The sequence below is a fragment of the Megascapheus bottae genome, chromosome 3 (genome assembly GCF_031878675.1).
Source record: "Megascapheus bottae isolate mThoBot1 chromosome 3, mThoBot2.hap1, whole genome shotgun sequence".
Classification (NCBI taxonomy): Eukaryota; Metazoa; Chordata; class Mammalia; order Rodentia; family Geomyidae; genus Megascapheus; species Megascapheus bottae.
The window spans coordinates 8,919,006-8,941,630 of NC_143511.1; the positions used below are offsets into that span (position 1 = coordinate 8,919,006).

The window sequence follows — 22,625 nt, forward strand, 5'->3', positions numbered from 1 at the left end:
TGTTGTCCTTAATGTACTATGTTGTCTCTCATCTCCTTTGCTGTCCCTTGGGTACCTCATATTGTTACAGAATCTCACTTTGTTATCTGATATATTGAATTTATTTGTATTTGGTTATTTGAAATTTGATAGGGAAGGGGGGAAAACCAAGACGGGTGAGGGGTGTGGGGGGGAGGGTAATGGGTACCAAGACATGTGAAAGGGTATCAATGTATGTGAATTAATGCACCTTCTATCTGGCAAATATCATGTAACCCTTTTATTAATTACAATAAAAAAATTAAAAAAGAAAAAAATAAAGCTAATGTACAGAAGAAAATTTCCATTGAACTCTCTCACATGATTTACTGCTTTCTTGCCAGAGAAAGCTTTTCCTTAATAAATAGATTAATACCCTCTTGGGTCCTTTTGTATCTAGGAAAATACTTGTTTTTCTTCTTGTTGGTGTTGCTTGTTGGTGATGATCCTATGGCTTTAACTCAGAGCTGGGCACCTACATGTTTTTGCTCCTGGTTAGCACTTTCCCATTTGAGCCACAGCTCCACTTCTAGTTTTTTTGGAGGTTTGTTGGAGATAAGTCCCATAGACTTTGATTCCTAAGCTGATTTCAAGCAGGGATTCTGAGACCTCGGCCTCCTGAGTAGTTAAGATTACAGTTGTGAGCCACTAGAGCCCAGCTGATGATACTTTTTCTTTTGCTTAATTCAGTATTAGGATCCCTCTGATTATATCAATATCATCTTTTGAGACATAAGCAATTTTTCTTCTAGAAAGTGTTTTCATATTTTATTTCTAGCCCAGTGAAGATATTAGTACTTAAAATATGTATTTGATACTCAACTATAGTAGTTTAAGTTAAATAAAGAATAAACACAAATATAAAAGCTCTGATTTTCTCTGATGACTTCAGTGTGCAAGATGGAGTTTTAATATCTGTGAAAACTACTTTTATTTCCTCTGGCATCTGTTAAACCACATCTTGTAATTTTTGGGGGGTGGGTCATGGGTCTTGAACTGGGCCTGGGCACTGTCCCTGAGCTCTTCAGCTCAAGTTTACCACCCTACCCTAGGTGTTGTCCTTGAGTTCTTCAGCTTCCCTACTCTTGAGCCAAGCCCCACTTCCCGCTTTCTAGAGATTAATTGAAGATAAAGTGTCTCAAGTCCTTTTGTTCTGGGGCTGACTTTGAACCTTGTTCCTCACATTTCAGCCTCCTGAGTATCTAGGAGCTGATGTAAACACCTGAGAGCCTTTTATTGCAAGCTTGAGCCTGGGCTCCTAATCATCAGCCACACAGCAGGTTAGAATTGAGAGCCCCGACCCTTCAGTTAGCAGGGGTTTTTTTTTTTTAGTAATTTGACCATAAGGCACAAGCTGGCCATATGCAAGAGGTCAATAAAATTGTAACATTTCCACCTGGTTTCTTGCCTTTGTTCTTCTGTCAGGAATTTACAGCCCACAGCTTACTCAGGAAATTAGGGGGAAATCTAGAGAGGGGTCTCTTCAGCCTACTAGATTCCTTCTTTTTTTTTGCCAGTCTTGGGCTTTGAGCTCAGGGCTTGAGCACTGTCCTTGGACTTTCTCAAGGCTAGAGCTCTATCACTTGAGCTTCAGCACCACTTCTGGCTTTTTTGTATATATGTATGTGGTAACGAGGAATTGAACCCGGGTCTTCGTGCATGCTAGGCAAGCACTCTACCACTAGGCCAAACTCCCAGCCCTAGATTCCTTCTTAGAGAGGATACTTTCTGGCACTAATTTGATCACTGTGTGTGTGTGTATAGTAAGGCTTGAAATCCAATCCTCAAAAACTTGCTTGGTTGTTTACTTATGGCTGGCTCTGTACCACTTGATCCTCTACTTTCTAGTTTTTTGATGACTAACTGAAGGTAAAGTTCTTCTATATTTACCTACCCCTGGTAGCTATGAACCAAGATCCTCTGAGCCTCTTGAGTAAATAGGATTATAAGAGATGAACTACTGGCATGCATATCTATTGGCATGGGGTTTCTTTCTTTTATTCACTTGTAAGAAATGTCAGAGGAAAACAAATGACTTGTAATTAGGACTACTCAGATAAAACACTGATGTTTAACACATGGGTTAACATTCGCTATGCTCATCAACCTTCCGTATGATTTCAAACTTTTATCTCTGTAATGTGTAATTAGATTTCTTGAGCCCTATTTTTGGCAATAATTAGATCACTTACAAGAAAGTTGGTTCTTCCTCTCTTGGTTTTATAAATTTTTGGATATTTCAGGGCAGGATTTATGGAGTGTTAATTTTGCCCTGCTGTAGCAAGGCATCTCTGATGTCCTCTGTTCTGTAAAGACATCACTTCCTGGCAGTGTGTGAACAATAGGTAGTTTCCTGTCATCTCTTCATGTGTTTTATTCCTCAATGTCAGGCTCCTTTCTGAACACACGTGATCCACTGCTCCGTTACATATGCAAGGGGGTCCTGTGTAGCTCTCCTGGATTTCCCTCATACCACTCTGAACGCTCCAGTGCGCTGTCACGTGACACTCATCCTCCTCGCTTCCATCAGCCTGTTTCACTCACCATTGCATCTTGGGAACTTGGAGTGTGCACCACCTAGCTCCCTTCTTTCTTTGCCTTGGTCTGTGCATTCACTGACTCCATTCTCTCAAATAGGTTGTCTTCAAAGTGCTTTAATGTGGTTTGCTTGAATATTTTTGGATTGGCTTCATACAGAAACAGAGCTCAGTGCAGCTTACTCCACCTTAGGTAGAAACAGACTGCCATGAAGCATCAGTAAATATTATAGACTGGATAAATGCCAGTTCATAGTCTCTCTTCTTGCTTCCTTTTTAGTGTTTAGCTATCACTGTAGCTATTTTCTTCTGGAAAGTACTCCTGTGCCTAAAGAAGGTCAATTCCTAGGAGAAAATGCATTTTATTCCAGCATCTAGTGAATCGATAGTGGCCATTTTTCTGCCTTTCCATTGCCCTCGTCTCTAAGCTAACACAGAACAAGGATGTAACTCATCTACCTGCAGATCTTCATGTAGTTGTTTCATGAAGTAGAACCTCTTTATGCACTTGTACAGAGAGTGGATGAGAAAATATGTGTTCCTTTATAATAAAAAAATAACCCAACCTGACATAGCTTTTTCCCTTGTTTTCTTTCAGGTTGGTTATTTCAGCCAGAATGCACTTCATTCATATGTAAAATACATATGAGAATATGCTTGGGAAATATGTGGAGATGCCAAGACAAGGAGCAAAAAAAAAAGCAAAGAATATGTTATCACAGTTACAGTGTGAAGAACAGGAAGGAGAATTTTGTCATTTTGAGGTAAATGCCTATCTATATGTAGTGTTTGACAGTTTGGGACAAGTTAGTTTACCACTGATACATGTAATGATTAAAGGCATATTTCTTAAATCACAATTTTAATGACTTCCTAAAAGGAGAATATACTGAGATCTCATTGTAAAGCAAAACATTTTGAATATGCTATTTGTTGATGCTGCCAGAAAAAATATTCTGTATATAAATAATTTTATATGTTCCTATTTAATTACTTTCAACAAATATTTTTATGTAAAGGATTATAAAATTAAAACATGAGTTGATCAATATCTCAAAAATACTCATAGAAAGAATCTTCATTCACAGCTCCTCAGCACTCAGCCATGTTATGACATATTTCCAATATTACTAACACTATGGATGCAAAGGCATTTTTCATTTATTCTTTTGTTCTGGTTCTCAGAAATGCAAGTTCCTTAGGAGTTCTTTATTGACTAATGAAATGCTGGTATTTCTCCTTGGCAAACCTCACAGGACTGTGGACAGCATGAAGGAGGCCATTGAAGGAATTTCCTTGGTGATTGCACACACTCAGTCTCTTGCCCATACTCCTGTCACAAGGCCTAGCAGCGAGGGCTATTCTACAGAAAAACTTCCACATGTTGCAGAATTGAAGGGAAGTTTCTCTCCTGGAGAAAACCATGTGACTTCTTCCTCAAATGCATACACTTCAGTTGAGAGCCTGGACCAGTACCTGAGCAGGGTCAGTTGTGTCAATGTTTTCCACTGGCTTGCAGTATTTGAATGATTATTCTTCAGTTTTTGACATCCTGACTTGTTTGACTGCCTTGTATGTATTCAGTTAAGATTGCTACCATTCAGTGTTCATAAAAGAATTGGAGATCTTGGCATTTTTTAAAACCTCTAGGTCTCATTCTGAATTGCTACAGGTTTTTTTTTTTTTTTGGTCATGGGACAGGGTGTTGTCCCTGAGCCCTTTCAGCTCAAAGCTAAAGCTCTTGCCCTACCCTGGAGCCCCAGTGCCACTTCCGATTTTGTAGTCGTTAATTTGAGATAAGAGTCTCATTGACTTTAGAACCTGAGCTGGATTTGAACCGTGATCCTCAGATCTCAACTTCCTGAGTAGCTAAGATTACAGGCAGGAGCCATGGTGCCTGGCCAGCTGTTTTTGTTTGTTTGTTATTGTTATGTCTTTTTTGTTCACAGTGGGGCTTCCAGTATCCTCCATACTTGTGTTCTCCATTCGTGGGATAATTTCAACAGTTGCTCTGACTTTATTAATGTTTATCAGATAGTATACTGAAGAGCATTTTATACATGTCCCATACCTTCTCTTGTCATGTCCTCACTCCCCACTGCTGCCCTTACCGCAAAAGGTCCTCTTGTACATTCCTATTATTCATCTTTAAAGTCTAGATTTACAAAATGGAGAGAAGATGTGACATTTGGCTCTCAGTGTGATGTATTTGGCTTAGCATGATGAGTTCTCCTATCCATTGTCCTCATAATGATTTCACTCCATTTTTAGAGCAGACTCATTCCTCATTTTGTCCACATATAGCAGTTTTGTATATACTCATTGATGAGTAGGCAATAGTTTTGATTCCTGTGTTTCAACATTTTTGTTGTTGTTGTTGTTGTGAGACCAGAACTCTGGGCCTGGGCTCTTTCCCTGAGCTCTTCAGCTCAAGGCTAGGGCTCTAACACTTTGAGCTTCAATGTCACTTCCGTTTTTCTGGTGATCAATTGGAGAGTACTGTGCCATGTATTTCCTGCCTATGCTACTTTGAACTGTGATCCTCAGATCTCGTCTCCTGACTAGTGAAGATTGCAGGCGAGAGCCACTGGTGTCCAGCTTCAACTCTTTTGAATAGTGCTAAAATAGGCACAAAGGTACGATGAGAAAAGTTATGTTTTGTGTAACTTGACTCTATAAGGATATGGAAATTAGCATATTTTAAGTTTCTGTGGAAGCGGCATCTGAACTGGTTTGGAAATGAACACTGATGTCTAGACACATCACTGGCCATGCTCACCACCTGCGTGATTTCACCTCGCAAAACCTGATTGTCCTGCACCATCTCAAGCTTACCCTCCATGCTGGAGCTCATATGCTTACAATTAAATGTCAGCAAATAATTTTATGGACCTGTAAACTTTAAAAATGAACTCTGTTTCATGAATAAAATTGTGTCAATAAAATTTTGTTCAAACACAAAATATTTTTCTATGTGGTTTTGTTATTGTAATATATAGTGGGTTTACAGTTATATTTGCCAGATAGTAGGCGCATTACTTCTCACACACTGATACTCCTCATGTTTTTGTCCTCATTCCCCTTCCCCACCCGATCATCTTGTTTTATCCCCTTCCATTTCTTATTTCAAATAAACAAATAAATGTATGTACATTATGCCTGGCAACAAAGTCAGATATTGTAATGATATGAGATTAACCAAAGGGCAACAAAAGAGAAGAGAAATAACATAGTACATTAAGAACAATAATCACACAAGATAAAGCTCTTGTTTCCATATTCTGGAGATCCTTTCATTTAGCCTCATCCTATATGGCCTTATGTATCTAGGTTTTGTGCGATTGTAATCCTCTACCAGGAGAATCCTAGGTGCAAACACAAAATCTCTAAATTGTAATTTTCTTGACCACACTTTCACATTAATTTTTTTAAATAACATTTATTGCTGTAAGTCTTTTGGGTGTGATGGTAGATTTCACTTAAGTTCTAAGCAAATAATTGGATTTTACTATGCTACAGGTCAAACTTCCTGTGCCACACTTGTGAGCTCTATACCTTTGTCTTTAAATTCTCACTGTCTTGCCATCACTAGAATGCCTGCTGGATAAGTGAATATTAATAACTTCTATGTTAGCTATTGTGGGAAACCAATATGAGTCTGGGGTCTAACAGAGTTATACTCGAAAGGCCTATATTGAGGACAAAGCGTGAAGAGTACAATCTGCCTGCCTTTATGCAAGGGTGGAGTAACCTTTTTGCCTAAATTCTCACAGGTCATGACAATGTGCTTTGAAAGTATTCCCAGACTTGTTTGGTTACCCTACCCTCCAGGAGATGGATTTGCTGAGAATAACTTGATAGTTGAGACTGGATGATTCTTTATACAAACAATAAGTCTTCTGAGAATTCTTGTTAATATTCAAGTATTGAACTGCAGAGGAAGATGGGTCACAAGACCACCTGAGGGAGACATGTCTGGAGGCAGCAGCTGCTGCTCCACCTTGAAACCGGCCACTCCCACCATTGGCTGTGTGTCCCAGGTGGGCTGTTCAGCACCCAGGGAGGAACCAAGATCATCTAGGGCTGCAAATTCCCGATGCAGTGAGGGAAATCACCTGTGCCCAAAATTCACCTCAGGGAGCTGCCAGCCATTCCTGGGGTCACTGAAAGGCAGGACCGATAAGTAGGCGTGGGCTTCTGCTGGGGCCTTGGGGAGGGTCCACCCGAAGACAGGACCTGGACTGGACGTGGACTTGCTCTGGGGCGGGTCTATCTGAAGACAGGGCCTCTATTGGACGTCGACTTGCTCTGGGGCGGGTCTACAGGAAAACAGGACCTGTATTGGACGGGTACTTGTTCTGGGGGCGGGTCTACCTGAAGACAGGACCTGGACTGGACATGGACTTGCTCTGGGGCAGGTCTACAGGTAGACAGGACCTGGACTGGACGTGGACTTGCACTGGGGGCGGGTCTACCTGAAGACAGGACCTGGACTGGACGTGGACTTGCTCTGGGGAGGGTCTACCTGAAGACAGGACCTGGACTGGACGTGGACTTGCTCTGGGGAGGGTCTACCTGAAGACAGGACCTGGACTGGACGTGGACTTGCACTGGGGGCGGGTCTACAGGAAGACAGGACCTGGACTGGACATGGACTTGCTCTGGGGCGGGTCTACCTGAAAACAGGACCTGGACTGGACGTGGACTTGGGCAGGGGGCGGGTCTTCCTGAAGACAGGACCTGGACTGGACCTGGACTTGCTCTGGGGGCGGGTCTACCTGAAGACAGGGCCTGGACTGGACGTGGACTTGCTCTGGGGGCGGGTCTTCCTGAAGACAGGACCTGGACTGGACGTGGACTTGCTCTGGGGCGGGTCTTCCTGAAGACAGGACCTGGACTGGACGCGGACTTGGGCAGGGGCGGAGCCTCAACCAGGAAGTCACCGATGCAGCCTCAGCTGGATGCTGGGACACTGGGAACATTTACTTCCGGCTCTTGACGGCCATTTCCTCCAGCTGCACCTAGGGGACTAAGTTCTGTCCCCATGGCCTTCCTGGGGAAGGAGTGGCAGGACTCCTTTTCACCCTTGGGGTTCCCAGCAGCCCGGGTCACCTGTCCTGCGGGCAGTTTTGAAGCGGCCTGGAGCCCACGAGCACCCGGCAGTGGCCTGCGTGGGGGGCCCGGCCCGCCGGTCCACTTGGGCTGTCAGAGCCCAGGCTGCACAAGAGGTGACAGCTGCTCCTGGAACCTCCATCCTACAGGGGCTGCCTGGCTGGCCGAGTGCTGGGGCCAAAGGCCCAGACTTGCTGTTCTCCAGGCCTAGGAGTTGGTGCCTGCCTGACCCAGTGGGCCGCCTGCAGTGAGAGAAGAGGCATCTAGGCAGTGCCAGACTGGGGGATTTGCCTGGCGGACCTGCCGAAGTTATTCCATGGCCTGGCCTAAATTGCTGCAGCCCCAAGAGCCCCAGGGTTCTGGAAACATGGGGAAGGGGCAGGAAGGACTGTGAGTGAAGGGATGGAGGCCAGCCCCTCTTCTTCCCCAGATGAAGAGCAAGTATGCCAGATTGTCTCCCTGTAGCATTTGTATTCAGACTGTGGTCTGCCTGGACTGGCTTCCAGAAGATTTGACCCTGGCCATGCAGCTGCTAATACTGAGTCCTGAATTAAGCAAGAAGAAGAGGTGATGGAGGCCAGGTTCAACGACGAGGGAACGCATGAGGGACAGGAACAGGATTTCTGGAGGCCATCGTAGTTGTCCAGGAGTGGTCTGTGTGTTGAAGCAGAGCATTCAGTCTTCACAACCTCAGGTATTAGTAAATTGTGCATTCATGGAGAGCCTAGCATGCATCACTTACACCATCAGATGGGAACTAGTTACCACCCTTAGAAGCGTCACTGAATGTAGATTTTTCTACATGTTCACTGCAAGCTAATTCATTTACCCTGCATTTCACTTTTTTTTAACATTGATTTTTACATCCTATTTCAAATGTCATGTTTAACAAAGGGAATGTCAATATACAGTCACTGGCACATAGATTTTAGAACATAAATAAAATTAAGCTGAGTCTTTGTGTGGCATAGATAATATTAATCTATGTAATAAAACATTATTCTATAGAGTATATTGCCCATCATAGATTTTTATGTCTATGTAGTTATGTTTATATATACAGGTTAATGTACTTTCTTTACATTGTCAGAGTGAGGAAACTATCACTCCATATCACACATAATGAAACCCCATACCTAATAGCAGTCATATTTCCTGTTCTTTTCCTGACTGTCCATCAGAGCTATAAACAACTACTAATGTATCTGTGTATTTGCTTTTTCAGACTTTTCATGGATTGTTTTTCTTAGTATGCTTTGGAAGCTCCTCCTGGTTGTAGTATGTATCTATATATCTATTCTGCACTCTTTTGGATGGTCAATACCCCATCGCATAGACATGGCATATTTCAAGCATTCATTTGTGTTGTTACTACTTTTTGGGTGGTTTGAGTGATACAGCAGTGAACATTTGTGGATAAGTGCTTTCATTTCTCTTGGGTATGTACACAGCTTACATTAGAAGTATTGAGTCCTATGGTCACTGTGAAGATCTGCCTCATTACATGCATTTTCCAAAGCAGTTGCATCACCTTGTAGTCTTGTTCCCAATTCTTCCCCATGTCTCTTGTCAGCCTTCGGTATTGTCTGTGTTTTTGGGTACAGCCAGCTGTATTTCAAATGTTTTCATTGTGAGGAAAAATTCATTCAGTTCTATTTCCCCTCAATAGTATTGCATAGAGAATCTGAAGTATTCTGAAAAACTTTTTTCAGTATGTTGAGAGATTCCTTTCTCACCATTCCTGTGCATATTGACACATAAGTTACAAATAGTCTTGTATTAGCTTATATTAATTTTAAGGTGGAGAATTGGTTTGCCTTTTTTTCGTACATGTATACAATATATTGTAATCAATCTTCCTTTATTACTTTCCCCCAATTTTTTCAACAGGTTTCCTTGCTCTGTCAGAATTTTTGCAATCAAACTAGCTATTTCAATATTTACCCACTACTTTTATTTTACCCACCCTTCTCCATTTATACTTACGTAGTCCTTTAGTCAAATTCCTGCTGTATATTTATCCATATAGGCCTAAACATGAATATATACTCCTTTTAGTTTTTGATTCCGCATGTGAATGAAGACCTAATTTTTGTGAAGCTAGTTTGTTGGGTTCTATGAGATGTTCTCAAATTGCCTCCCATTTTGTTGCATTTTTAATTTGTATGGCTGTGTTATATTGCAGCTATACAGACATTATGTTAAGCTCATGAACAGTCTTTATAAAAATAAGAAGTCATGTTTATGTCTACTCTTCCTACACATTACTTTCTATAACTAGGGCAAATTCTGAAGTCGATAGATCATATTGACTTAACTGTTTCAATTTTCCTTGGTATTGAAATTGGTTTCAGCATTTTAGTGTAATGAGATTTACTAATTTTGTTTGCATAGTTATTTTGTAATGATTAAACAATTTATTAGCATTTATGAATAGTACCATGGGGTTTAATTATGATATTCCTATACATATGTACATTGAACTTTGAATGAGTTTCTCCTGTCCTATTCCTTTTTAACCCATTTGTCCATACAGCATTTAATAGGTTTCTGCAGACTCTCTCCATATATAGGTGAGTGTCTGTATGAAACATCATCTTCCTCATACCTGGTTTCCATCTCCCTCTCTCACTTATTTAATCAGCAGGTTTCCCTTTGTTGTGTTTTTGTTTCACTTTGTTTTGTTTTTTTATTACACATCTCCCATTTTTACTATTATTTATTATCATTACTTTAGATCTAGTTTCCACATGAATGGAAACCTGTGCTATTTGACATCTTGAGCTTGGTTTATGTCAGTCAACATGATGATCCCAGTTGCATTCATTTGCCTAGAGACAATGATATTTGACTCTTCTTCACGTGAATCAAACTCCATTGCTTGTAAGTATTACATTTTTTCCTTTTGCCAATCCTAGCACTTGAACTCAAGGCCTGAGCACTGTCCTTGGGATTTCTCAGGGCTAGGGTATTACCACTTCTGGCTTTTTCGGGCTTTTGTGTTGGTGGTACCAAGGAATGTAACACTGGGCTTCGTGCATAGTAGGCAGGCACACTACCACTAGACTATCCTTTGGGCGCGAGTGTTACATTTTCTTTACGCATTCATTGGTTGTTGTTTACCTTGGCTGAGGCACAGCCTAACTGTTGGGAAGAGCACTACAATAAAAATGGGTATTATAAATGTTTAACTGTTTTAACAACTTACATTTCTCCAGATGTTTGTCCAAAGGTCATATAGCAGCATCTGAGTTTTATGTCTAATCAATCCTTTGACTCTATATGCAAAGGTCACACAGCAGGATTATAAGGTTGCTCTATTTTAGCCTATCCCAAGTGCCCCTAAATAGGAGAATTTTAGGTCAAGCCCTAGAGTTTGTTCTCTTGGCTTGCTTGCTGGTACTTAGCCACTTAAACCATACTCCAGCGTGGCTTGTTGCTGGTCACTTTGGAAGATGAAGTACCATGGTCTTTCCTCCAGGGCTGGGGGGAACTCTCATCTATCAGGTTTCACTCTACTGATTAGCTAGGGTTAATGGAACTAGCCAACATAAATAAATAAATATATATGTATAAATACATTTATGTATATACACACATATATACTGATACATACACATATATACATACTTATATGTGAGTTTGTGTATATATAGTCATATATATATTTACATACAAGTATGTATATATTTATAGCATCCTATAAGTATGTGATTTCCACAGTGGACACACGAAATTACATGCCCACCCACTGTAGTGTATTGTATAAAGGATATTTTCCCCATGTCTACTCTCACAACCTCATCATCAGCATTTGTTGTTTGCTTTTATAATAATTGCTGTTCTCACTGTGGTGAGATTGCAGTCTCAGGGTCACTTTGCAAATGAGGTGGAAACTGTTTGTACTGCTGCAACCTGAAGAAGTCATTTGCTAATTTATTAATTGGTTTTTGTTTGTAGAATTGTGTATTCTTCATATTAACCCTTATGTGTTTTATAGAGGACCAAGATTTTCTCCTATTGTGTAAATTGTTGCATGAATTTATGGTGTCATTTGATGTGTAGAGACTTTTTAATTGATTGGAATCCTATTTGTCAACTAATTCTTGTTCTTATTTTCTTGAGTTCTATCCAGGAGATAATTTCCTGTCTCTCTTGTTCACTGCACCCTGTGTTGTTCTGTAGTGATGTCAAAGTTTCAAATCTTAATATAAATAGCTTTGATCCATTTTGAATTGATTTTTGAACTGTATAGAGAGACTATGATTGTAGGTTCACTCTTCTACATGTAGATAAGCAGTTGTTCAAAACTGTTAAACCATACTTTTGATTCCTTTTTCCAATAATTGTATGAGGATGGCTGTGTGCATTTAATTTTGAGTCTTCTATTTTGTTTTCTTAGTTTTCTAAGGACCATGTTGTTTTTATCCATGTAGCTTTACAATCTTTTAAAGTCTGGTAGTATAAAACCTTTAGTATTTTGATCTTTTTACCCAGGATTATTTTTACTACCTGGGATATTTTATGTTTCCCTATGAATTTAATGATTTATTGCTATGATGATTTCAGGAAAAAAATCACTGTGAAGTTTGGGTGAAATTTTGCAGAGATGTGAAGATTACTTTCAGAAAGGTTTAAAACTGATATTAGTAAATAATTAACATGAAATAATGATACATGTTAAGGCTTTACTGTAACTATCCCTTAATTATAATGATGAAGTACTATTAATATAAATTCCGACAATTCAGTTTTCCATGTTTTAATGTCTTTATCCATTTTTTGAAGGATTGATAGAGTACGCACCTCTAGTTATTATTTAGGGTTCCTGCTAGGTATTGTTTTAATAAAGGCTGGTATTAATTGAAGAGCTTAATTTTTAGTGTATATTTACTACATAAAGCAGTATATCCATAATATTTGCCATGTGTATACACTGCATTTTAATAGGAAGAATCTCATCCTATTTCTCTTTCCATCTCCCATTCCTCTGTTCATTAACAGCCTTTTTATTTACTATAGTTTGATTATATTTAGCCTCCATGTTGGTTTTTCTGTGTATATGTGTGTGTACAGACATATATATATATAATATACATGTACTGGTATGCCTTTAAAGTTTGGATTCCAGCAATAATTGAAAATGTGATATTTTCTTTTTGAGCTTGGTTCATCTCAATCACATGATCATTTCCAGGACTGTCCACTTTACTGTAAATCACAGGATGTTAGGATTTAAAAAAAAATAACTGAGGATTTACGGAAGACGGCATGGAACTGAGGACCCAGACATTAACCCACAGACCTATGGTCACCTAATCTTTGATAAGGGAGCCAAAAAAATAAAATGGAAGAAAGAAAGCCTCTTCAACAAATGTTGCTGACAGAACTCATTCAGCACCTGCAGAAAACTAAAGTTGGATCCTTCTTTCTCACCTTGCACTAGGATTAATTCCAAATGGACCAAAGACCTCGAAGTAAAAGCTGATACACTGAAAACTTTATAAGAAGGAATTGGAGATACTCTACGTCTCCTTGGCACAGGTTGAAACTTTCTTAATAAGGACCAAGAAACACTGGATAATTGGGACTGCATTAAACTGCAGAACTTTTGTATGGCAAAGGACATAGCTAGCAAATTAACTAGAAAGCCTACAGAGTGGGAGAAGATCTTCACTAACCATAGAATAGACAAAGGCCTCATATCTAAAATATATGAACAGCTCAAAAAATTGAATCACTCCAAAAGTAATCTCCAAAGAAAAAACCATCCCATTAAAAGATGGGCCAAAGACTTAAAGAGAGACTTCTCTGAAGAAGAAATAAGAATGGCCTATAGACACATGAAGAAATGCTCGACATCTCTAGTCATAAAAGAAATGCAGATCAAAACAACTCTAAGATTCCACCTCACTCCAGTTAGAATGGCCAGGATCAAAAAATCTATTACCAGCAGGTGCTGGAGGGGATATGGACAAGGAGGGATCATTACTACACTATTGGTGGAGTACAAACTCGTTCAACCACTATGGAAAGCAAGGCAGTCCCTCAAAAGACTAAATATAGAACTCCCCTATGACCCAGCAATTCCACTACTTGCCATTTACCCAATCATGCAGAAACAAGGACATACTAAATCCACCAGCACAACAATGTTCATTGCAGCACTATTTACCCTAACAAAGATATGGAACCAATCCAGATGTCCCTCAGTTGATGAGTGGATCAACAAGATGTGGTATTTGTACACAATGGAATTCTATGCTGCAGTCAGAAAGAATGACACCGCCCATTTGTAAGGAAATGGAAAACTTTGGAAGAAACCATATTAAGTGAAGTAAGCCAGACTCAAAGGAACACAGGCTCAATGATTTCCCTCATTTGTCATAATCAATAGAAACCTTGGGCTCTCCTAGCAGAGATTCACAATAGAACCAAATCTAGATTCATAAGGCCATATAGTATGACGCTAAATGTAAGGACGTCCAGGATAAAGAAACAAAAGCCATATAATGAGTGATTGCTGTCCTTAACGTACCATGTTATCTCTCATCTCTTTTACTGTCCCTTGGTTATCTCATATTATTACAATATTTCACCTTGTTATCTGATATATTTTATATATGCTTCATTGCTTATTTGAAATAGGAGAGGGAAGAGGGGAAATCAAGTTGTGCGGTGGGAAGGGGGAGTGGAATGGGGACCATGACATGAAAAAGTGTATGAATATATATGAAGTAATGTACCTTCTATCTGGTGAATATAATGTAACTCTTATATTAATTACAATAAAATATATGAGAGAAAAAATAACGGAGTCATATTCCATCATATATATGTACTACAATTCTTTATTTAATCTTTAGTTCCTAGGCACTTTAGCTGAATCCATCGTATGCTTGTGGTAATCGAATTGAAATAAACATGGTATGCATGGGTTTTCCTGTATATTCATTAGATTCCTTGAGATATATCCCCAATAGCAATATGGCAGGGTCCCAAGCTAAATCTATTTGTAGAACCTACATCCTTCACCAGGGTGTTTCAAACCTACACCTAGTATTCTTGAATTAGATGGACCCACGTTTTCTTACTCTCCCTATATCTGGTATTATTCAGCAGCGTCTGAATACTGTCTCCATTCACAGATACATTCTATTGCAGTAGTTTTCAACATCTATCATTCTCTTTTCCTCATTTCCTTCTAATCTAATAAAACATTCCCATAATAATGAAGATACTCCTGTATTTTTGTGTATGATCCCATGTATCCTTTTACATATGTTTTTGCATATATGAGAGGAAACGTGATTTTTCCCTTGTGAACCTGGCCTGAAAACAATATAACTTCATCTTTATGGATGAATAATACATATTATGTAGCTATACCCCATTTATCAATTCATTTGACAGTTTTGGGTCAACTGTTTCCATATGTTGGCTATTTTAAACAGTGCTACAAAGATTGTGTGTTTGCTTGTGCTTCTATCATATCCTGATTTACATTCTTTCAGATACATGACCCAAAATGTTATCACTGTATTGGTTGGTAAATGTATTTTTAGGTTTTTGAGGAACCTCCGTATCAGTTTCCATAGTGCTTGTACTGATTTCTGTTTCCTTACCATTTGTTGTTGTTTGTGTTGTGAGTGATTGCCAATTCTGACTGATGTTGAAGAAGTTCTCACGTTTGGTTTGTATTTCTCTAAGGGCAAGGAATTTTTGAAGACTTCTTCCTGATTGTATTCTTTCAAGATATGTCTCTTCCGTGTGTTTGCCCATTTGTTGGGTTACTGAGTCCCCCTTTGTGGTAATTTTTTTTCATAGAAATCTCCAAGGAGTCATATCCAGGGCATTTTAGCTTTATTTCATTTAATTTTCCTCTGTTACTGTATTCAACCATAACTATGATGTATAGTGTTAAAAATGTTAATTTGCAGTGATTTATTTCTTTTCATTTCTTTTTGAGGGAGGCAGCTCTTGCTTTATGTCTGGTCCAGATGAGCTTTTTGCAGTCACCTTGCTGGGTAGGATAGGCGTGCAACACGGATCCCAGCCATTGTGTCTCCCTTGGAGCTAGGATAATAACAGTTAGTTCAGATGTGCTTTCAAGAACTAGTATTCCTTGGCTGACCTTGAACCACAGTCTCCAGTCTCTGCTTCTCAATAGATAAGATGGCAAGCTACAGCCACCATACCCAGCCATATAAATTCTCAATTCTCTGAAATGAGAGCGTGAGCGATTCAACTATTCCTCCCCAAGTCCTCACTATCGCTCTTGCCTAGTGGACCCCAATTGAATATGGGTCAGAAAATATCCAGCCTTCTAGTCATTCTATCCAACCAACAGTGGAAGACACAGATCAATGTAATATATTTATCAGAATACATAATAGGTGATAAGAGGATTCTGAGACTTCTCAACTTGTTATGACTGTAGGATGGAGGAGGAAAGAGAAAAACAGCGTACATCAACAACATTAAACTAGAGAAAAGGGGACAATGCTTCAACTGAGTCCCTGTATTCTTAAGGTTAGTCACCAAGAACTTTGTACTTCTCCTTAAGAACCAATCAAGGAAGAGCAAATTTCTATCAGTTCAAGACTTTCCTCCCTTTGTGTTGTGCTTTCCTTTTCATGTGATGCAGTATAATATTTTAGTATTCTTTCAAGATATTCTTTGTATTAATGAAACACCCTGGTTCTCTTCACTAGGTGGGCAATTTTCCTTTTACCTATTCTCAGTAGGGAATTGGAACTAGTATTAACACTTATTTTTAATTAGAGTTTGTAAGAGTTTAGTAAAGCTTTTTATTTCAGAAATCTCTTTTTTGCCAGTCCTGGGATTGACCTCAGGGCTTGAGCACTGTCTTTGGACTTTCTAAAGGCTAGAGCTCTACCACTTAAACCACAGTACCACTCCTGGCTTTTTCTTTTTTTTTGAAATTATTTTTTGTATTTTTGAAACTCTTTGAAGAGCCAAGTCCTAAATGTAGTAGAAAACCACCTCCCAAAAGTTCAGTCCATTTTAAGATGATGAAGACATATAGATGAGTGACAGTTTGAGATGTCCTCCATATACCGTATACAATTACAATGAAACCCAACATGATTTTTATTCATAATTCTGATGTGATGAACTCAGAAGGAATGCCTAAGTAAAAGTCTTTGGCTTAACTCACTGTAGTGACATTAATACAGGATGGACATCTTGGATCAAAGATAAGAGGCTACTGGGGAACCCCTGGAATGCTTCAATATCTCTTATAACTGGATTTGACTTAGCAGGAATAAATTTTTTTAAAAAAGAATTCCTTTGTAAAAGAAAGTTTATACAAAAAATTTCTAAAAAACAAAGAACCATAGATATAATGTGTTCAGTACAGGAGAGAGAATGAATCTTAAAAGCTTAGCTCACTTCTGGTTTAATTTTACTAATCTAGGCCACTCTTGAAAAAAAGAGCTTATATGAAGAGCTCTGAAGTATGGCCTTCAAATATATTGGATATTAAGTTTACTAAGTAAATCTATGTCTAGTATATGACATATAGTATGCTACTCGTAATAGGATTATTCTATGTAATTAATCTGGGTTTGGAGGCAAAAATAAAATTTATTTCAATGCAGAACAAATTTTTCATGTTTCTATTAAATGTGTCATCCCAAACAACAATGTAATGGTGTTCTATGACTTGGAAACATAATGTAATTTACAGTATTGCCAAACAGAATTCCACAAAAATTTTATAGCACACCTTATGTGACTAGCTCAAAGTACTTAGTTCAACTAAGTGATATGGAAGCATTTTGGTAACTATCTGCAAACCAATACAGCAGTGAACAGTTCCTAATACAGAAGTCCATTAAGAAAAGTCAATTTTGTAACATTTTACATAAAAATAAAAGTAAAAAGGGCACTGCTTCATCAGCACATTCTTCACTTCTGTCTGGACGAGAGGCCAAACTTACTGTTCACTCTTCAGGTCATCTTGTTTTCCATTTAGTTCTTGATCAACTTGTTTTATGCATTCTGGTATGCCAGCGTATTCCTTGGGAACAAGCTCCACTAGTTTTGCCAAATTAAAAACATATCTAATTTTTGGCTGAATTTTGAGCTAATAAATGGTTTTGTAACACCCCAATTCTGGATTTTTTCTAGGTATGAACCAAATAATCAAATCCAAGTCTTCATGCATGCTAGGCAAATGCTCTACCACTAGGCCAATCTCCCAGACTTTTATTTCAGAAATCATTTTTCAAGTTTGGGTTAACGGAAAAATTCTCCACATTAAATATAGAGGCAAAAGAAAAGGTGAGGTATTCTATGTGTTGAAACTATTTTACTGTAGTGTTCGACTTTGGTCTTATGTCCTTTCCAATTTCAGTCCACTGTCTTTAAGGAGAACTGGTATGCCTTTAATTCTCAAACATTCCATTCCTCATTCTGCAGTGATGTAAAGATGACCAGTACATTCTGTTTGGGGTTGCCATAGGAGCAACTATATGAGTAGAGTTTGCTCTACAAGGTAAGGGTCTGAGCAAGGGCAGTCTGTCTATCATAGGGTTTGGTCTCTATGACATTGGACTTTCTTCCCATCCTTTCCATAGGGATTAAAGTAAAAAGAATGAGTTTTTTGAGGGAGGGCTTGTTGGATAATGTGAGGAGGAGAAGGGGCTGATTGGAGGGGACTTGGAGGAGTGAGAGCTGACTGGGGATCTCTCTGGTTCTTACATATGAAGGCTTTGCCTTGTAGCTACCTGAATAAAGTGTGTGTGTGTGTGTGTGTGTGTGTGTGTGTGTGTGTGTGTGTGTGTGTGTGTGTGTGTCTGTATGGGGACTTGAAACTGGGGCCTGGACACTGTTCCTTAGCTTTTTTTTTCTCCAACTCCTACCACTCTGCCACTTGAGCTACAACTCCATGTACAAGTTTTGCTGGTTAGTGGAGATTAGAGTTCCACGAAGCTTTTTGACGCTTTGAACTTCTTGTCTTCAGATCTCAGCTCCTGAATAGCTGGGATTTCTGATTAGTCAATCACCTAAAGCTCATTTCCTCTAAAGATTTATCTTAACAAACTGGGTTTAGGGGAAGTGATGAACCAAAAAGAATGAAAAGAAAAAGAAAAGAAAGTTCTTAGCCTGAAAGGTAGCAGGAAAATCAGCTATGATTTAAATTTGTGACAGAGATTGATCCTCCTCTGTGTCTAGCTGTTTACAAACTGAAAGGCTGGAGACAGTTTGAGTCCTTTTGCCTAATTCTTTTAGGTTACATGAAGCTCTTCACAGTTCTGTCACAGCTCCACAGCAGAAGCAGGGCTGGCTACAAGTCTTTTTTCTCTGCCTTAACCTCTTCTGGCTCCCATGGCTAGGGACTAAGGACTAGGGACTGCAAGCATTGGGAGTTCTGTTTCCTTTCTGTATGAAATGGTATGGCTGGATACAATGTGTTTTACAAGTGTCTGCTCCAGATCTAAAAGTCAGAACCAGTATTTTACCTAAATGTATTTATTTATATATTTTTACAAGAAGAATTTTATTTTCATGTTACTTTTTATTTTGAAGAGTGTAGGAATGTATTACATGTATCTGGATGCCTTAGTGTAAATATATTATTATTATTATTATTGGACAATTTTGAGTATGTGGGTGTGTTTGTGTGTGTGTACAGATGTTGTGAATGTGTGGTAACACTGGGGTTTTAATTAAGGGTCTTAAATGCTTTCACAACTTTTTTTGCACCCAGGATTAGTGAATTATGACATCTGCTACAGGTCCAATTTCAGCTTTTTTTCAGATATATATTTTTTCATATATTTTTATTGTAATTAATAGAAGGGTTACATTACATTCGCCAGATGGAAGGTGCATTACTTCACATACATTGATACACTTTCTCAAGTGCAGCTTTTTTTCCTTTTAGATAAGTGGAGTCTCCTGGCTGTTTTTTTTAGGTTTCTTTGAATTGAGATCCTCAGAACACCTTAGTAGCTAGGGTTATAATATCTTTTTATTTCCCATTGACATTGTATTATCTTAACATGTACCCACTCTGTGAAATATTATAGAATGTACAATATTTCTCATCCTTTTTATTTCTATTATAAAATGTTTCCAAGTAGAAAATCCATAATAACTGTGATATAAACTCTGTTAATAATGGATTTATTTACATCTCTATGTCCTGTGAAGCAATGCATTATCTGTAAAGGTGCCTTGTATATCAGTGAAAGTTTGTTGATTCAAAAATTTTTCTTCTCTTGTTCTGTAACAGAACTTTGAAAAGTAATTGCAGAATGTACTTTTCCCAGGATTGGTCAACTCTGAAGAATTATGGCTTTCAAGGTTTCATAGGCTATAGATTTTAAAAGGCTCACCACCACCTAAAACAGTTCTGTGTGCATGACTTTCCATAATGTTTGGTATATTAAGTATATTTTCAACACAATCAGTGTGAAATTCTTCTGTGTTTTCCTTCTCTTAGGTGAATGGTTTGTTACCTAGTGATACTATACTGAGATATATCCGGATTACACTGTAGCAGTGTTGACCCTCAACAAATATAATATGTAAGTCATGGGATTCAAAGATGCTTTAAACCATGAGTAAAAGTCCCAAGCTGGGCTGATGAGATTGAGAATATACCTATACTTTCTTTGTTAATAAATGTCAACTCTATGGAAATGATATGTCACACATTCACAAATTAAACACATTTCTTTTTCTTTCTTTCTTTCTCTTTTTCTTTTTGTGGTCTTGGTACTTAAAATTCAGGACATTAGCACTGTCCCTGAGCTCTTGTGCTTGGAGCTAGTTTTCAGATACTTTGTGCCACATCTCCATTTCTGTTTGTGAATTGCAGATGAGAGTCTCAGGGACTGTTGGCTGCGGCTGGCTTCAACCCTGAGCCTCAGCTGTATCTCCTACAGAGGAGAACTACCAGCGTATGCCAGCACCACCAGGCTTCCTTCTGTTTAAAATACTGCAGTTGAGATGCTGTGATAGGCATGCCTGAGTCCATGTAAACTGGGCTCTGGCAGCAGCTGTTGATCCAGCATGAGCAATTGGTGAGTGGATTTACCTGTCATCTGAAAGTAAAATCATTTTGAAATATGGTACCAAGACAAAGTTGATATTACTGCCCAACCATATCATGTAACTATTATCTGTTTTGAAAATAGATACCAAAGGAAAGAGGTCAAAAGAAACTTTCTCATAGGCTGTTCTAAAGTTAACTATGAGGAGCTAAAAGAGTATCACAGGTCAGGCACTCAAGTCACAATGACTAGTTTGAAGTGAGGAGGAATTCAGATATGAAGTAGCTAAAGGAATCAGGATAAATGTGTCAAAAGCCAGGACTATTTCACCTGAAATACCACCATCATGATGGATAGGAATCTTGCTTCCGCTGTGCAGATCTTTTTCTCCATAAGACAGGCAGGAAAGAAAGCTAGTATTGGTGGAAGCAAGGAGTAAAGGGGAAACAGAATCAAACATTTTGATGATATATCAGCTGGAATTTTTATTATAATGCATGAAGTGGAAAACAGTGAACAAGGATACAAAATTTAAAAGCCATATCAGCTGGAGTTTCTACATAACGAGCAAAAGGGATAAAAGGAGACCTGGAAGCAGAATTTGGGTGATATATCAGATTCAGCTTCTACATAGCAAGGGAAAGAAAATCTAGGAAACAACAAAACCACAGAAAACATTGGTGTAGGTTCACAAGGAAAGAATTCTTCATCAGTCTTGTCTAAAAGCTTTGTTTTTTAGAGATGAACATTTAGTTAGATCCCAAAGTCTCTTTTTTAGGAAAACACAAGAAATACCCTCTTGAATATATATATATATATATATATATATATCATATTTATAGTTAGTCTTCAGTGAATTGCAGCTAATTTGTGTGAAAAAGTACATATAGGAAGGGCCAGGTGTATGGCCTAGTGGTAGAGTGCTTGCTTAGCATGCAGGAAGCCCTCGGTTCTATTTCTTGGTAACACATACACAGGAAAAGTTGGAAATGGTGCTGTGTTTCAAGTGATATAGCGCTAGTCTTGAGAAAGCTCAAGGTCAGTGCCCAGGCCCTGAGTTCAGGCTCCAGAATTAGCAAAAATTAAAAAAGTATATATAGGATTGTACATAGTATTTGACTGTGCTTAATTTAATGATTCAAAGCAGATCCCATCTCTATCTAGAGAGGTCAGCTATGATAGGTCAAATAATGAACATAGATAGGCATATGTATGAAGATATACAGAGACTAAATAAGTATGTAGGACCGATTATTTTCTTTGATTTTATTTTGTAGGATGGGGACTTGAACTCTGGGCCTGTGTGCTATTGTCCCTGAGCTCTTCAGCACAAGGCAGGGGCTATACCACTTGAGCCATAGCACTACTTCTGGGTTTCTGGTGGCTAACTGGAGATTCCAGTCTCATTGGAAATTACAGTGGCAAGGCTGGCTTTGAAATATGATCCTCAGATTTCAACCTCCTGAGTAGCTAGGATTTTAGTCACTTGATCCCTGCATTATGGAAACTATTTTGAATGTCACAGCTGTGCAGCTCTATCTATGCCATACTGTCCTTTTAAAGTTGGGTGAATGATTGAGACACCAGTGAGGAGATGGGGTTCTTGATGTTTCAGTGAACAGTAAAGAGAAATCTTAGAAAACTCTGATAGGATAGCTTGTTTATAAGACCCTATTCTGAGAGACGGTACACATTTTGTAGACTGCAATGACAAATGATCACAGAAAAAGTAGCTTCCGCAGTAACAATTTACATCACAACACTGGGGGATATAGGGCTCAAATCAAAGGGCCCACAGCTACTTGGCACCTACACAGGGCTGAGGAAAAGGAAGTTCCTTGTAGATCCCTTTTCCCTGTTTTCCTGGTTGTGGACAATTGTCAGGCCCATGATTCCTCCTCTAGATTGCTGCCCTGCTTGGCACATG

At 38.8% G+C, this 22,625-nt stretch overlaps 2 protein-coding genes across 2 annotated transcripts in view; both read left to right on the plus strand.

Annotated features, from left to right (window-relative positions):
* The window catches only part of LOC150064915 (phosphatidylinositol 3,4,5-trisphosphate 3-phosphatase TPTE2-like), a 35,850-nt gene extending 29,420 nt beyond the window's left edge, over positions 1-6,430 (plus strand). Inside the window, exons 8-10 of the mRNA XM_090329282.1 lie at positions 3,154-3,319; positions 3,812-4,040; positions 6,329-6,430. Coding sequence (XP_090185408.1) covers positions 3,154-3,319; positions 3,812-4,040; positions 6,329-6,430 — 497 coding nt within the window. The remainder of the gene's footprint in view (positions 1-3,153; positions 3,320-3,811; positions 4,041-6,328) is intronic.
* Positions 6,431-18,149: 11,719 nt separating this feature from the next.
* The window catches only part of LOC150064916 (uncharacterized), a 96,200-nt gene continuing 91,724 nt past the window's right edge, over positions 18,150-22,625 (plus strand). The window contains exons 1-2 of the mRNA XM_090329283.1: positions 18,150-18,192; positions 20,146-20,728. Of these exons, the coding sequence (XP_090185409.1) occupies positions 20,718-20,728 (11 nt within the window). The 5' untranslated portion in view covers positions 18,150-18,192; positions 20,146-20,717. The remainder of the gene's footprint in view (positions 18,193-20,145; positions 20,729-22,625) is intronic.